Source organism: Pituophis catenifer, unplaced genomic scaffold, assembly GCF_029215685.1.
Source record: "Pituophis catenifer annectens isolate HBS135680 unplaced genomic scaffold, rPitCat1.0.hap2 SCAF_2, whole genome shotgun sequence".
NCBI classification, from domain to species: Eukaryota; Metazoa; Chordata; class Lepidosauria; order Squamata; family Colubridae; genus Pituophis; species Pituophis catenifer.
The window spans coordinates 168,979,390-168,994,387 of record NW_027256882.1 but is presented as its reverse complement, the minus strand read 5'-3'; the positions used below and the strand labels follow the sequence as shown (position 1 = coordinate 168,994,387).

General features: G+C 43.3%; 1 protein-coding gene across 2 annotated transcripts in view; it reads left to right on the top strand.

Annotated features, from left to right (window-relative positions):
- LOC139312861 (protein phosphatase 1 regulatory subunit 1A-like) overlaps positions 1-12,381 on the top strand; it is a 98,266-nt gene extending 85,885 nt beyond the window's left edge. The window contains exons 5-7 of one of the 2 annotated variants that reach the window (XM_070938016.1): positions 160-366; positions 8,122-8,248; positions 10,034-12,381. In XM_070938016.1, coding sequence (XP_070794117.1) covers positions 160-366; positions 8,122-8,248; positions 10,034-10,037 — 338 coding nt within the window. In that variant the 3' untranslated portion in view covers positions 10,038-12,381. Of the gene's footprint in view, positions 1-159; positions 367-8,121; positions 8,253-10,033 lie in introns of both variants that reach the window. The other variant, XM_070938017.1, reaches the window with a different exon arrangement.
- Positions 12,382-14,998: the final 2,617 nt, after the last annotated feature.

The window sequence follows — 14,998 nt, the reverse complement described above, 5'->3', positions numbered from 1 at the left end:
ACTTAAACTGGGTGAGATTAACCAATAAATATGTTCCTTAATGCACAAGAACAATTTGCTGTTTTCAGCAGAGACCTTAAAAAAGCGAGCATTTCCATTAAGAATCAAGTCATCCTGAGATCACAGTTTACATGAATTCTGCCCATCCCTACTTTTCAGAGCTCCAGCTGATGGTCGAACACCATCTTTGCAAGCAGCAGAGAGATGAAGAGGAAGAAGACAGTGCTGAAGTACAGGAGTCACACAGTCCAAGCTGCTGCCCTCATGCCAACATAGAACCGACCCACAGTCCCGAAAGTTGCCCTTTGGCTCAAGCCCACGCCCAGCTGGAATCCCAGGAAAAACCACACTCTGGCCTTGAAGAACGTGAGTATGATCCTATCAATGCAGGGCAAGCTAGGCTTCCTTAGAGCATCTCGCTTGTACCCACTTCCAATGAAGAAGGAAGCCAGTCTAGATTGCTTCAAGTCTTGACCCCAATGTGACCAGATATGTGCTTTCTTCAAAGGAGATAGTCCAAGCCTAGTAAGGAACATGAAGCTCTTTAGATCAGGGGTGGGTTCTAAATATTTTACTACCGGTTCTGTGGGCGTGGCTTATTTTGTGGGCGTGGCTAGCTGGTCAGTCATTTCTGGAAGGTCCTCGCACTTACGACCAGTCCTTGCACTTACAACCCGACTCATTTGTTTGCTTTTAACACTGATCAGCTGTAGGACGGCCCTTTGAAGCCCCACGGCAAGAGTTTAAACAGTTTTTTTCCCTCTAGTCATCAGCTGGGACTCAGGAGGCAGCAATAGATTGGGGGTGGGACCAAATAAAAGGTCAGAATAACGTGGGGGGGGAGGGCAGGGTGGGAGAACCGGTTCGGTGACGTCATATCGTCACTGCTACTGGCTCGGCCGAACCGGACCGAACCGGGAGGAACCCACCACTGCTCCAGGTGTTACTGAATCACAGTTCCCAACAGGCCTGGCCTGTGTGACAACATTTGAGAGCCACAGATATTCCACCTCTACCAAAATCAAGGAAAAAAAACCCCCTCCTTTAAATTCACTCTTCTTTCATGAGGGAAATTCATTTTCCATGGGACAGGAAAATACTTAATAAAACAGTCCCTGAGGCATACTGCTTTTGGAAAATATGTACTTGTTTGTTTTGTTTACCCAGTGCATGCTCTTTTCATTCATGCCCTAATATTATAATTAGCAAAGGCCCTTCCAAGCCACCAGCTCTGGGAGGAAGGATCAGAGTCCCAAGTTTAGGCTTTGATTTATTTATTTTTTTCCTTCAGAAATGAAGGACCACGATCGAGAGAAGGGGAAAAAAAAAAAAAAAAGGACTTAGCAACACCAATGGGACAATAAGAACACAGAGCAGGATTTGATCCTGGCTAATTTCATGCCCTGATCCATGCCGCCCAGATTGACACACACATTAGACCAAGCCCATTCTTCAGAATTTGCACTTCTTTGAATATTGCCCTGCCCATTTTGGCTCAAAGGAGAAAATGCTCTTCAAAGCTGTACCTATTTCAAAGGAAATGTATGCTGCGTCGGATAGATTTTTTAAATGCATATGTACGTGTCTGTACTTGTCTATGGTGCATATCTGGGTGTCTAAATAGAGGTTTTATGCAGATTTTTAAAAATTGCCCATCCAAGGCAGGGCCACTAATCCATTAATATCCATTAATAGATCCATTAATATATGCATGACAAGTTAGCGCAGGCCCAGAAAATAATTGATCTGTCCAAAACTCATTCTAGGAAGTCACAGTGTTCAGATTTCTTCAGTGTCCAGTGGTGACCTAAATTATTATGTGTACCTTATCCCCCCCACCCCACCCCAAAGCCGAGAAATAGGCCTTTCCTGCCTGTGGAATCCAGCTCAGTCATTCAAGGAACGTGACCTTGGCTCTGCATATTGACACAATGCTACCATAAGATGGGTTCCAATTTGGAACTTCCGGCTTCTTTCCCTCATGGTCAGGCAGGCTTGTTGTTGTTGCGCATTGTAGCTCCGCAACCTGGGAGAGCCGCAATTTCTCCACCACCGATATAAGCCAGTGTTTCATCCAGATGCATGTTAAAATCATGTTGCTGCAAATCCCTTTGATCAGCTGCGCAGGTGGCAGAAGCACATATACTCTTATCTATGCCAACGCACCCTGGATTCTGTGATGCCTCATACAACCTACTTTTCCTTAATAAATCAGGGAAACAGTGGCCTCTAGTGGCCAAAGGCTAATGTGACAGCCAAGTTGGTTTTGGCCATACTCAACTACAGGTAGTCCTCAGTTTGTTGTTGACTGACCGTTCAGTTACAACAGCACTGAAAAGAGTGGCGTATGACCGTTTTTCACAGTGACGACCGTTGCAGCATCCCCATGATCATGTGATCAAAATTGAGACACTTGGGCAAACTGGTTCATACTTTATGACTGTTTGCTGTGTCCCAAGGTCACGTGATCCCCTTTTTTGTGACCTTCTGACAAGCAAGGTCAATGGGGAAGCCAGATTCTCTCAACGACCGGATTACTAATTTAACAACGACAGTGATTCACTTAATAACCGTGGCAAGAAAGGTCATAAAATGGGGCCAAACGCACTTAACAAATGTCAACAACAGAAATGTTGGGCTCGATTGTGGCCATAAGTTGAGGACTACCTGTATTTGAGAGAGTAAAATTAAGCCATTCTAAGCTCATCCCTTGCCCCAGGGGTCTTGCATTGTTTGTACCCAGGAGGGGAGGATTTTGATCCATTGCTATCCCCATAAATAATGCATTAAGAATGTTCTTTTTTAATCAGCCTGAAATCCCTTACCAAATTCTCACAGCACGAGCTGGCTCTACAATGTGGTGTCCCTGGAAAATGAGCCTCAAACGATCGCAGCAGAAATAGCAATAGCATACCAATAGCCTTTAAGTTTATATACCTCCCCAGAGGGCTTTACAGCACTCTGGGTGGTTTACAATGTAAGCATTATTTGCATATTGTCCCCAACAATCTGGGTCCTCTTTGTACCGACCTTGGAAGAATAGAAGGCTGAGTCAACCTTGAGCCCCATCAGGATCAAACTCAGGGGTGGGCTGCTGGAGGTTCGCAGGGGTTCGAGAGAACCTTTAGCTAAGATTCTGTGCAGTTCGGAGAACCCCCAAATCTCACTCCTGGCTGGCCTGTTTTAGATGCAGGTAAGTGCAGGACACGTGTGGAGGCTCGGGGAAGGCAAAAAACAGGCCTACTGGAAGTTCAGGAAGGCCGGAAACGGCCTGGGGAAGGTGTTTTCGCCCTCCCAGAGGCTCAAAGAAAGCCTCCAGAGTCTGGGGAGGGCAAAAACGCCCCCCCCCCCACCATGGTGCAGCAGGCCAACCAGGCCACGCCCACCATGGCCACGCCCACTGCAATCGGGCAGAGAACCCCTTGCTAAAATTTTTGAAGCCCATCCCTGATCAAACTCCAGGCTGTGGGCAGATTTGCCAGCAATTCTATACTTTAACCACTGAGCCACCAGGGCAGCGTGTCCTTTGACCTTTCAGAGGGGAAGGAAGTTGCAGTTCAGGGAGAAATATCAGTCACTGAAAGAGTACAGTCTGGGCTTATCCAGTCACAGAAGTAGGCTAAGTAACTTTCTGGTGCATCAGTAACCTAGGGGTGCCCGTGCCCCAGTTGTTCACCCATCTTTTAAGAGGCCCACATCTTTGGAGAAAGCACACTATTGGCAGAAAGTCAGCAGTTCGTGGACGCTCAATATTTTCCTGCATTTCACAGGATGTAATCAGGCGCCATTGTATTTCTTTCAGCCACCCACAAATTCAAATATAGAAACACCTATTCGAGCAAAAGCATTGATTGGTGTGTGATCATTTGACTCTTTGAAATGATTAAATGGATTTTCAGCATTGAAGAGTGAGTAAAGGAGAGCATATGCAAGCAACGTTCTTATTTGGTTTGTTTTATTCCTTCATTCATGGATTAGGACTTGCATTTATGTTCTCCTTTTTTTCCAGGAAATATACATCACACTTCCTTCCCATTCAGTTTTATTGTCACAAATGACCCTGTGAGATGGGTTAGCTAAAGAGGATTGAGAGACTGTTCCCAAGTCATTAAATGGGATTCGTGGCTAAGTAGGGATTGAGCCTGGATCCATCCAGTACTTTGATCACACCAGATTGTGGTAATGTCATTCCAGTGGATGAGTAGATGGGTGGGTTGGTTGCTGGATATACTGAGGCAAATGGGTTTTTCCTCTAGTCTATGCATCTTGCTTCTGCACCTCCAGGTAAATCAAAAGCTTTTTTTAATTATTATTTTTTTGTCCCTTTGAATTAGTCTTGACTGCTGGTCAGTCAGTGCCTCTGCAGTTTTCTTCACAAGTTTTTTCAAACATTGTTTGCCTTTGCCTGCTTTCCAGGGCTGAGAGGGAGTGACTGGCCCAAGGTCACCCAGCTGGCTTCATGTCTAAGGCAGGACTAGAACTCAGTCTTTCGGTTTCTAGCCTGGTACCTTAACCACTGCACTAAACCGGCTGTCATCAAAGGCTTAGACAGACCATTTTAATTTAGTACTCAACAGATTCTGGATGGTTGAATTGCAAATGTAATGAAGAGAATTTAAGGAGTGGTAGGAAAGATGGAAACCCTCCTCCCATTGCCATGTGGATGAATGGGCAGCATAGTGGATCTAATTGATATGAATGATGGTTGCCAAAAAATGTGGCAGAAAGATTTAATCTAGGTTTTAAAAGACTGTACAAGTTCAATTACAAAGTCAGAAATGCAAATAAGAAACAAGTAATCATGTTCATTCCTATAATTTAATGTGACAGTATTCTGCAGTTAGGCTACGAGACATAAGGCAGACAGTGTAAAATGTTGATTTGCTTGAGGCAGGGGGAAAAAATTGGGCTGGCTCTGCAGAACACAATCTGGGTCAGAAACTATTAGCTGGATACAGTAAAAGAAAACACAAAAATAAATTAGCACATGGCTATCTTGCAATAGCATGAAAAAGGTTCAGAGATGTTACCATTCCCTTAAAAATAAAAATACTAGCATTTGTGCCTTATGGAATTGCTTCCAGAGTAACTCAAGGAAATAAGTACAGAGGTTTACTGCAGATACCAATAGTTGCACCTCGTCCACTACCACTTTTCTTGGTTTTTCTCTCATTTTAAAGTGGTTTTTTAAAAAACCTCCTAGTTCCGCTCTCCCGTAGCTTCTAGATCTAGTTCCATTAAAGGTTCCCTCACACATACGTGCTAGTTGTTCCCGACTCTAGGGGGCGGTGCTCATCTCCGTTTCAAAGCTGAAGAGCCAGCGCTGTCCGAAGACGTCTCCGTGGTCATGTGGCCGGCATGACTAAACGCCAAAGGCACACAGAATGCTGTTACCTTCCCACCAAAGGTGGTCCCTATTTTTCTACTTGCATTTTTTACGTGCTTTCGAACTGCTAGGTTGGCAGAAGCTGCCATATTTCCAGATCAGTGCACTGTTCTTTATCCAGAACTCCAAACCTTATACATGGTTCTTTCATCTACAGCCCCTATCCCACATTTTCACAAACGGAAAGCAAGCTGCGTGGGCCTTCCCAAAACAAATTTTTCTTCAAACTTGTTCCACTAATATGGAGCCTCCGTAAGTGGACTTTTCCCTTTTGAGACTAGAATGAATGTGAGGATTCTCCTGCAGGACTAACCTCCACGCAGGTAGCTAGCATATCTGCTTCTCTCTTCCAACAACAATTTGCATAGATGCAAGATGGATTGGGTGGAAGAGTCAGCTGATGGGCATGGCTGATGAGAGATCCTGAGGAGCTCTCGCCTGTTCTTCAGGTCCCACTGTTGATCCCAGAGAACTGTCAGGGAAAAGAGACATCTGCAGCAGTACCTAAGGAGAACAACTTCAAGGAAAATGGCTAATTAAACAACAGCTCTTAGTAGGAGGAGCCCGGAGAGAAAGAAGGCAAGCAATTTTATAGCTTGCATGCTCTTAGCAAAATTTTCTGTTGCATTGGCATCGTTGCCATTTGGCACAGCAGTAAAGCATAAAACCCTCTCCCTGATATTTGCAGCCAGCAATATTGCAAAGTCAGCCCCAAAACAGGTATACTTAAAGCAGGGGTCTCCAACCTTGGCAACTTTAAGCCTGGCGGACTTCAACTCCCAGAATTCCCCAGCCAGATTTGCTGGCTAGGGAATTCTGGGAGTTGAAGTCCTCCAGGCTTAAAGTCGCCAAGGTTGGAGACCCCTGACTTAAAGGACATTTAGCCTCGAATCCTTCCTCAACTCTTCCCTCTGTTTCCTTTCCCCATCCAAGGATTTGATAAACTAGGAGGGAACAGGGAAGTCCTTATATTACAGCTGATAGGCGGAATGAGTGTATAATGTTTAGGTCACCACTAGTATTATACTAGTATAATACGGTAGTATTATACATACCTAAAAAGAAAGAAAGCTGAGATCAAAAACTCTTATTCTAAAAAGTGATTTCTTCCATGCTCAATTTAATTTTTTTTTTTAAAAAAAAACAATTTTACTCTTTGCTCTTTCTTTTCAAAATTGGAAAACTCTACCCACTGAAGCATTTCTCCCTAAAAGAAACCGTTAACACTGAATTATTTGGGACTCTGACCTCCCTGCCGAGTATGGGAAGTCAATTATTCTGCTAATGTATGCAGACCTAGTTATCTCTTGTAAGCCACTTTTATTCTGAAAGGCAGCATCTAGATACTTTAAATAAATAATGTTACATGGTAGATTTAATTAGTGGCAGGGGGGTGCTTTTCCGATTTGTTTCGCTAGCATTTACGCTCTTGGAGTGCTCCCAGATTTTTCTCCTTGCTTTTTTTGGGGGGGGGGGCGGGAGGGGGGCAGTGGGAAGCATCACAAAAGTGCTCTCACCTGAAATTTGCCTTCACCCATTGACATAAACAAAGAGGGTGCATCCCATCCAAAGTCTGAGCATCCACGAGCTGGTGTGGATTGATTTGTTTTGGTTTGTTTCCAGTTACTTGTAGGGCTGCCTCCTCAATCAATTGTAGGGATGGGGATTGATGGTCACGGCCCGCTAGTGACGGGTTTTAATTGCTGTCTACCCAATTCCCTTCCAACAGCTACAAGCCATCTGGAACCCATCTATACATACCTACCCAGGATGTTATGCACATCAGTGCCTGCTTATTAACAGTGCATCTCATTTGGCATTTCTTTTCTCAGTGACCTAGTTTTGAAGAGATTTCCCAGGAACTTGACAGCTTTCTTGTCTTATCTTGTTTTTTGTTTTTTGTTTCTTTGAATTCTATATCCTTTCGTGTTATCTACTAAGATTGCCATTTCCCAGTTTCTCCCCTCCTCCTGCTCTTTTCTGCTGATCTCCCCATGGAGATTATATATATCTATATATCTATATATCTATATATCTATATCTATATCTATATATCTATATCTATATCTATATCTATATCTATATCTATATCTATATCTATATCTATATCTATATCTATATCTATATCTATCTATCTATCTATCTATCTATCTATCTATCTATCTATCTATCTATTTGTATGCATATTCTTTCTAGCCAGGTTTTACCTACGTAAACTAAGTTTACTGGGAGACTCAGATAGCTATTTCTGCCTTTTAAGGCGTCGTCAGTGAGCCACACCCACACACCCAGATATCCTCCCAGCAACCAGGGCTGCATAAAAGCCTACGAAAAAGAAAAAGACACATTGTACCTTTACAGGGAGGATATCTGAGAAGTGGGTGTGGCTCACTGACGACGCCTTAAAAGGCAGAAATAGCTATCTGAGTCTCCCAGAGAGCAACACAGAGTTGCAGTTTGTCAACAGAAAAAAAGCCCAGAAGCTTGTGAATGAGATTTCACAGAACCAGGGCTGCAGAACAACTTAGTTTACGTAGGTAAAACCTGGCTAGAAAGAATATGCACATAAAAGCCTACGAAAAAGAAAAAGACATATATTTGTATGTATGTATGTATGTATGTATGTATGTATGTATGTATGTATGTGTATATATATATATATATATATATATATATATATATATATATATATATATATATTTGTAGCATTTTTTTTGTTTGTTTGTTTTGAACAGAGGGAAGAGTCACAGAAGCGTGTGGTGCAGGGAGCTCTGACAAAACGAGGTCTTACTTGTGCTCAGAAAAGCAAGGGATTCATATATCATCGGAGAACTCCGTGGAGAAGGACAGGCTGCCCAAGGAGTAGGTATATAACCGCGTATCAGGGTGGAGGTGAGTGAGGATGGGGCTGTATTCAGACATTTCACCAAACTGTACTTGGTTTTGTTGAACAAATGATACTTCTACGTGAACAAAATAATTGCAGGTTGGCCGGCCAAATTTTGAGGGACAGGACATCCCAAACTCATGACTTGATCATGGAGATAATCCATGGATTTTTGACTAGGAGTGACTTGATGGCACACAGTCATATAATCAATCAATAATCAATCAGTTAGTCTTGACTTGTATCCCTGATCAGAGGCTTGACCAAGAAACAAAAGCAAGTAGGAATAAGCCAGGAAATGGCATTCTCATGAACACATGACATAAAGCCAAAGTAGGGTACAAAGATCATTTGTACCCTACGACTATCATTAAGTATTGTACCTTATGATTCTTGATGGACGTATCTTTTCTTTTATGTACAGAGAGCATATGCACCAAGACAAATTCCTTGTGTGTCCAATCACACTTGGCCAATAAAAAATTATATTCTATTCTACCACATAGTAAGCCAATAAAAGTTCAGTCTGGAACTGTGGTTTTTTGTCTTAAATGCTAACCATGGTTTAGTCACTGACCAACCTCCCTGATTCATCCAGCACTCTAAATTAAAAACAAAACACACAAGGGCTTATGTAGGCAACCAGCAGTGTGACAACACCGTGGTCAGTCATGCACAAAAGAGTCAGATCATCAGGCAAAACCCTACCAAGATAAGTTCTTGATAGGTTTTCAGATGCCAAGTTGCAAAAACAGCCACTGAATCATTCCAAAATTGTGACTCGGTGGGCAGTGAATTAAAACAATCCTGGCTCTTGATAACAATTATTATTATCTCCTACTTGTTACTTCTCAGCTAGCACTACAGATAACCAGGGCTTGGATGCAGTGCAGGAAACCAATACCCGCAAGCTTGGAAAGAATAAAATCCTGAGCGTGCTATGTGTCAGCCAGCAAAAGATGCATCACTTTCCTTTGGGGAACCACCCATGATTATGACAGTGAATTCTCCTTTCAGCTTGGATTAGCTCAGCTGCAATCAAACCAGAGAACGATTACACTGTGCTGCCACGCTCATAAATTAGACTAATCCAAACTGAAAGTCGCTTATTTCTCAGATGGAGGTAGGGTTTAGAAAAGCAGGCTTCATAAGAGGCCTGGGCCTTCATGGGGCCCTTCCAACCTGATACGCAGCCTAAAGCCACATACATCTCCTAAAACTCTCCCAAAATCCTTGGGAGCAGCAATAAAGCTGGCTTGAAGATGTCCCTGAAACTCAGGGCAACCCTCTCCCTCAGGGAGAGGAAGAAGAGACATAGTCTTACTGGGTACACCTAGTCAATGGATTCCTCTCCACTGGAGGAAGAGGATCGATTCCTCCCTCTAGGCAGCAATTACAGTACAGTTGGCTATTGAGAGGGGGTCAGTGGAGAGGGTGGGCCACAGGGAGAAGAGTTTCTTCCCCGTACCTGTTTGTTGGAGCAGTAGGAGCTTCTTCTATTGTCTGTCCATCCATCCATCCTTTCTGTTTCACATTCAACTAATGGGGGAACAGATTCTATGCAAGCCAAAGGAGACTTTGTTCATACCTTTTGGTCAGCCCAAGGAACAAGAAGTCTTATCTAAAAACATGGCTTGGTTTGGAATGTGGCATCCTGAAAATGCCCCCTCCCTTTTCAGTAAATCCCCATGGTTTTGTTGCAAAGAGTGTGTCTGTAACTTTTTTTCTCTCTCTCTCTTGTTTTTTATCTTTTCCTTTAGGTGATTCTCTGCTGGAGGCACAGAGTTACAGCTGGACACAGGGCTCATGCATACCTGAGGAATATCACACAGCTCCTTCCTTCCTTCCTTCCTTCCTTCCTTCCTTCCTTCCTTCCTTCCTTCCTTCCTTCCTTCCTTCCTTCCTTCCTTCTTTTTAAATGATTATGGTTTTTTTTAAAAAAGATTTCAATGACTAGGTCATATATTTGTAATGGTCCCATCTTATTTTTTTAAAGTGAAAAAACCCAAAACACTTTTTCACTGTTTTGAGTTTTGTGGCCAGACAATAGTAGGGATTTAGCCTAGAGCACTAGGCAGATTTTGATCAGAGACGGAAAAGCCTCTGCATTTGGCCCTGAGTGGCAGCCTAGATCTCCCAAGCAACAGATGTGAGGCTGATAAAGGCCTTCAGGAAATTCTCTACCTGGTTGGATTATGACCCCTATCACTCCGAGCCACACTGGACGAAGGTAATGAAATTGGTAATCTAGCATATGTGAAGGCAGACAAAATGGGAAGGTGATCTTAAGCCTAGAGCTGGACTACTATAGACTCCAAGGGTGAGGCCCTGACTGAATTTCCTGCTGTGCATTCCCCTGCCTCCAGCCTACTCTGTGTATGTGTGAAAAAAGAACCAGGAATTCTACCTCCTGATGGGCCACTCTTTGTGTTGTTCCGTAGACAATCATTAGAAGTTTCTCCTTGCCAACATGATATAGTATGGCTCAAACGCCAATTCATCTTTTCTCTCCTCTGCTGTTGAATAGAACTAGGAGAATTTTCTGTAATATTTTACTCCTTTGGCCAGTTTTTCTGCCCAAAGCTATCGCCCTCCAAAGTTGCTTGAGATTTCACCTCCCCAGGTTTGCAGTCTATGTGGCCAAAAATCTGATCCGAGGAAGATTTCTCTAGGTCTTGTTTTCTACACTGTATGATATTTTGATAGCTGTCTATTGTTTTCTGAACCTTGTATTGCTTTCTACTCTAGCATAGCTTTTATGTATGCTGGGGCCTCTTATAGCTCCCTCCGAGCATGCATCACAAGGCAGCAAAAATGCGTACAGCAGATTTAGGGTGACAAACAAGATGGACTGCATGCACTAGGCCTGTGTGCAGCTGTGCTTCACACCACAAAAGCAACACTTTTCATCTAGTCGGGTGAAAAGACAATGTGATTCTTGTCATGGCACTGTGCCTCACCTCAAAGCCTCCTCTGGCCACTCCAATAGCTGGAAGATGAGTAGAAGAGTCTGGGAGCTTCTGCATGTGTGTGTCACGTGGGCAGAATGCACTTGTGACTCCTGGAACTGTTAGCAAAGCGATGGGAAGCAAAGGATTTGGAGATGGGACACGTTGCTTCGGGATGCATGGTGTAAACCTTCATCGAAAAGAGCCAAGCCCACCTTGGAAGCTCTGCACGGCTCCAGTATACTCACAGGTGGGCCATACAGTTACCAACCTGGACCTGAATAAGAGAATTTTTTCTTCTGGTGTTGTGGGGCAGGGCCCCTTTAGCTGTCTTCAAGCCCATCTCTTGGTTCCAGTTCTATTCTGCTGAATCCTGCCTCATTAGGTAAGGAAAACTGGGCAGCTCTGGTCCTTTCTGACACCTCTCAATTCCCCTTCTAGTGGAGGTACACCAACAGTACCATCCAGCAGTGCCTTCCGAGAACAAACCAGCATTTCTGCTGTCACACCTACAGGCCTCTGTTGCACGTGTGTGCAAAACCTCCAAGAGTTGCCATGCAAGTATTACAAGATCATGAGTACTGGGATACAATTTTTTTTTTTTTAACGATAAGGTGTGTTTGCAATAGCTGCCCATTTTCCCCTTCTCGTTTTAGATGTATTACCAGTGTTTTAAACTTTTAAAAGTGAAAAACTAGCAGCCCTTCTAATGATGTTGAACTACAGTTTGCAGCCTTCTCTTCCCCTTCGATGGTGCTGGTGGCCAGGCTGCTAGAGATAGTAGTTTGACAGCATCCGAAGGGCTACATAATCCATTCAAATACAAAATACATTCAAGGCTGCCATGTCTTAATAAGGGAACTAGTTGAACATAGCCTAGATGAGTAGAAGACTACACATAGTTGGGCAGTGACGTTTGGGGAGGGGGGCTTTCCTTATATTATTGTTTGCAACATAATCCCACCTAACATGATGAGGTGGCTGCAATCGAGAACCGTGTGAAAGTTCAGAGCAAACTGCTTGCTTGGGAGTGTCCTAAGTCCTACATTGCTGTATCCCTGAGTTGGTTTTACGTACCTGGACTACAATGCTGGACTCTGCATCCTCACTCCCCCACCTGTGAATCCTGCTTCTTTATTAAATGGGTCATCTTTGCTTGCTTTGTGAGTCCTTAATCACTGGATTTGCCAATCTGTTTTGCGTAGTGTTTAAACCCACATGGATGCAGCATCATTCGGCATCAACATTCAGAATTCCGTTGATAACCCTTTTCTCTTGACTTACAAGACTGGTCCTTGGTCCCAAATATTGATACTATTGATTCTACCCTGATTACAAAGGAAGTTAAATCCTTCTGTGATCAGAAAATTCCTTACAAAGAGCACAAACTTCTAAGAGGAAGCTCACACTAAACTCAGGCTGCAAGAACTGAAAAACATATAACAAAAAGCATTTGAAAGCTCCATCTGAGGGAATCTGCCTATTGATCACGGCCTAGAGTTGCCTATACCCAACTTTATACCCAACTATTGGAAATACAAATTTCCCTATTGCCATCTTGAAGCTTAATAAGTGCATATAGCAGCTATCTCCTGGATGATTTCAAAAGTTGTTTAGCATTCCCTACTGATTTGCTTATACAACTCCTAACTTCATCTGAGGCTGTAATCCTACGTATACTTTCCTATGAGAGAAATCTACATATTCAGTCCATTTTCAGTTGCTTCCTGAAAAACATATATAGGATTCGGCTATGAAAGCCATAAGGGCAGGGCCGGGTGTGGTATTCTGGATCCTGAAACAGGAAGAGGATGAGAAGACTTCACTTTCTAATATAATTAATACAGCCCTCTCCTTTACCCTCAAACAAAACAGGACGATCTCACCCAATGGCTTCAAGAAAGATTTAAACCTGGGTAATCACAATTGCAGTTCACATATTTCTGAGCTTTCAATTTACAGCTTTGGTTATGATGAATGGGACAGATGGAACTTGTAGTGTCTGGAGGGTCAAGGATACCCACAGTCTTATCCAAAAGAGCCTTGTAATTTTGTAGAGGTGGTATTAAAAATGCGTGATCCATTCTCAGAAAAATTACAGGTAATCCTCGTTTAGCAACAATTGAGACCAGCAGCACTATGTAAGAACAATTGGAATGGCTTACCTCTGGAAGTTGTGAGTGCTTCATCACTGGAGGTTTTCAAGAAGAGACTGGACAGCCATTTGATATAGGGTAGTGATGGCGAACCTATAGCATGCGTAACAGAAGTGGCCCGCAGAGCCATCTCTCCAGGCATGCCAGCCATTGCCCATTGCTCTTCCGGGTTCCGGTGCACACACAGGAGCACTGGAAACCAGAAGAACATCTCCCTAGCGCATATGCGCACACTGGGAAGCTGAGTTTCTGGTGCACGCATGCGCGCCGGCCAGCTGATCTTCACACGCATGTGCGCTCCTGAAACCAGAAGACCAGGTGACCGGCACAAACTCCAGAAACCGGAAACTCAGCTTCCCGGTATGCGCATGTACACTGGGGAACTGCTCTTCCGGTTTCCGGCGAGCTGCTCTTCTGGCTTCCAGCACTCCCGTTTCGGCACTCGGTGCCAAAAAGGTTCACTAACACTGATATAGGGTCTTCTGTTTGAGCAGAACTAGAAGACTTCCAACTCAGTTATGCTATGTTCTATCATTAAGCAAAGCTGTCACTAAGTGGGAAATCAGGACTACTTTCTTTATCCCCATTCCCCACCCTTTATAATGCTCAATCTGGTACAGTGCCTGGATAGCCGATGCAATTATTGCCTATAACTGATCAACTAGTTTCACACCTTTATCTTTTTTTTGCCTCCTAACAATTTCACTGCAACTTCCCTTGAGAATTGGAGAATAATTTCCAAGAAGGGATTTAATGTTTCTATTTACATTCATTCCAGAGCAAAGGATTACAAGAGAGTAAGCAGGCACAGAATGGTGAACACACAATGAAACTAATGCTGTGGTGCTAACAGCTCCCAGCATATTTCACAAACAGTTCAGTTTATTTCGGATTGGATGCCTGCCTGCTCTCTTGTAATCCCTTCCTCTCCAATCTCTCTATTCTGCAAGAGAGGGGGAGAAAAAACACAAGTGATTTCTGTAGGTAATCTTGACATGTTTATTTCCCCCCCTCCCTCTCACGAAGAAAGACTGGAGAAGAAAGGATTACATGAGAGTAAGCAGGCACACAATAGGGAACACACTAGGCTGCTTGCACAGCATGCCTTGATGGATTGTGTCTATGAAGGGAGAAGTGGCATGATGGACTACAGCGAAGCATAAATTTCCCAGAAAAGAGGGGGCACATTCCAAGGAAGGGAGACGAGACAAGAGATAGCCTGGATCTGGATTGGAAACAGAAGAAATTTAGCACAGCCACTCCCTAGAATTTCTAAGGGTATATTCATTAGAACTATAGTAATATAGCTTTAGTCTGGCAAACTTCTGGTTGTGTGGTGTAAGCACATAAAGAAGTGAAGTTTGATTGGATTGTTCTATGCCATTCTTGGGTTGGGCCTGATATGCTCACTAGTGTTGCCATATTCCTTTCAATATTTATTCCCCATTATATGCCTGACTAAATTTTTGAAATCCTTTACTGTCCAGTCAGTTCACTTTGCAAGGGAGAAAAAAAAGAAAATTCTATCTTTTATCAATGTCAAATTTTGTGGCGTACTACTTTATTACTTATTCCCTGCTCATTTTGCATTGCCTTGGCAGTTCTGTTTTCAAAGCCTGTT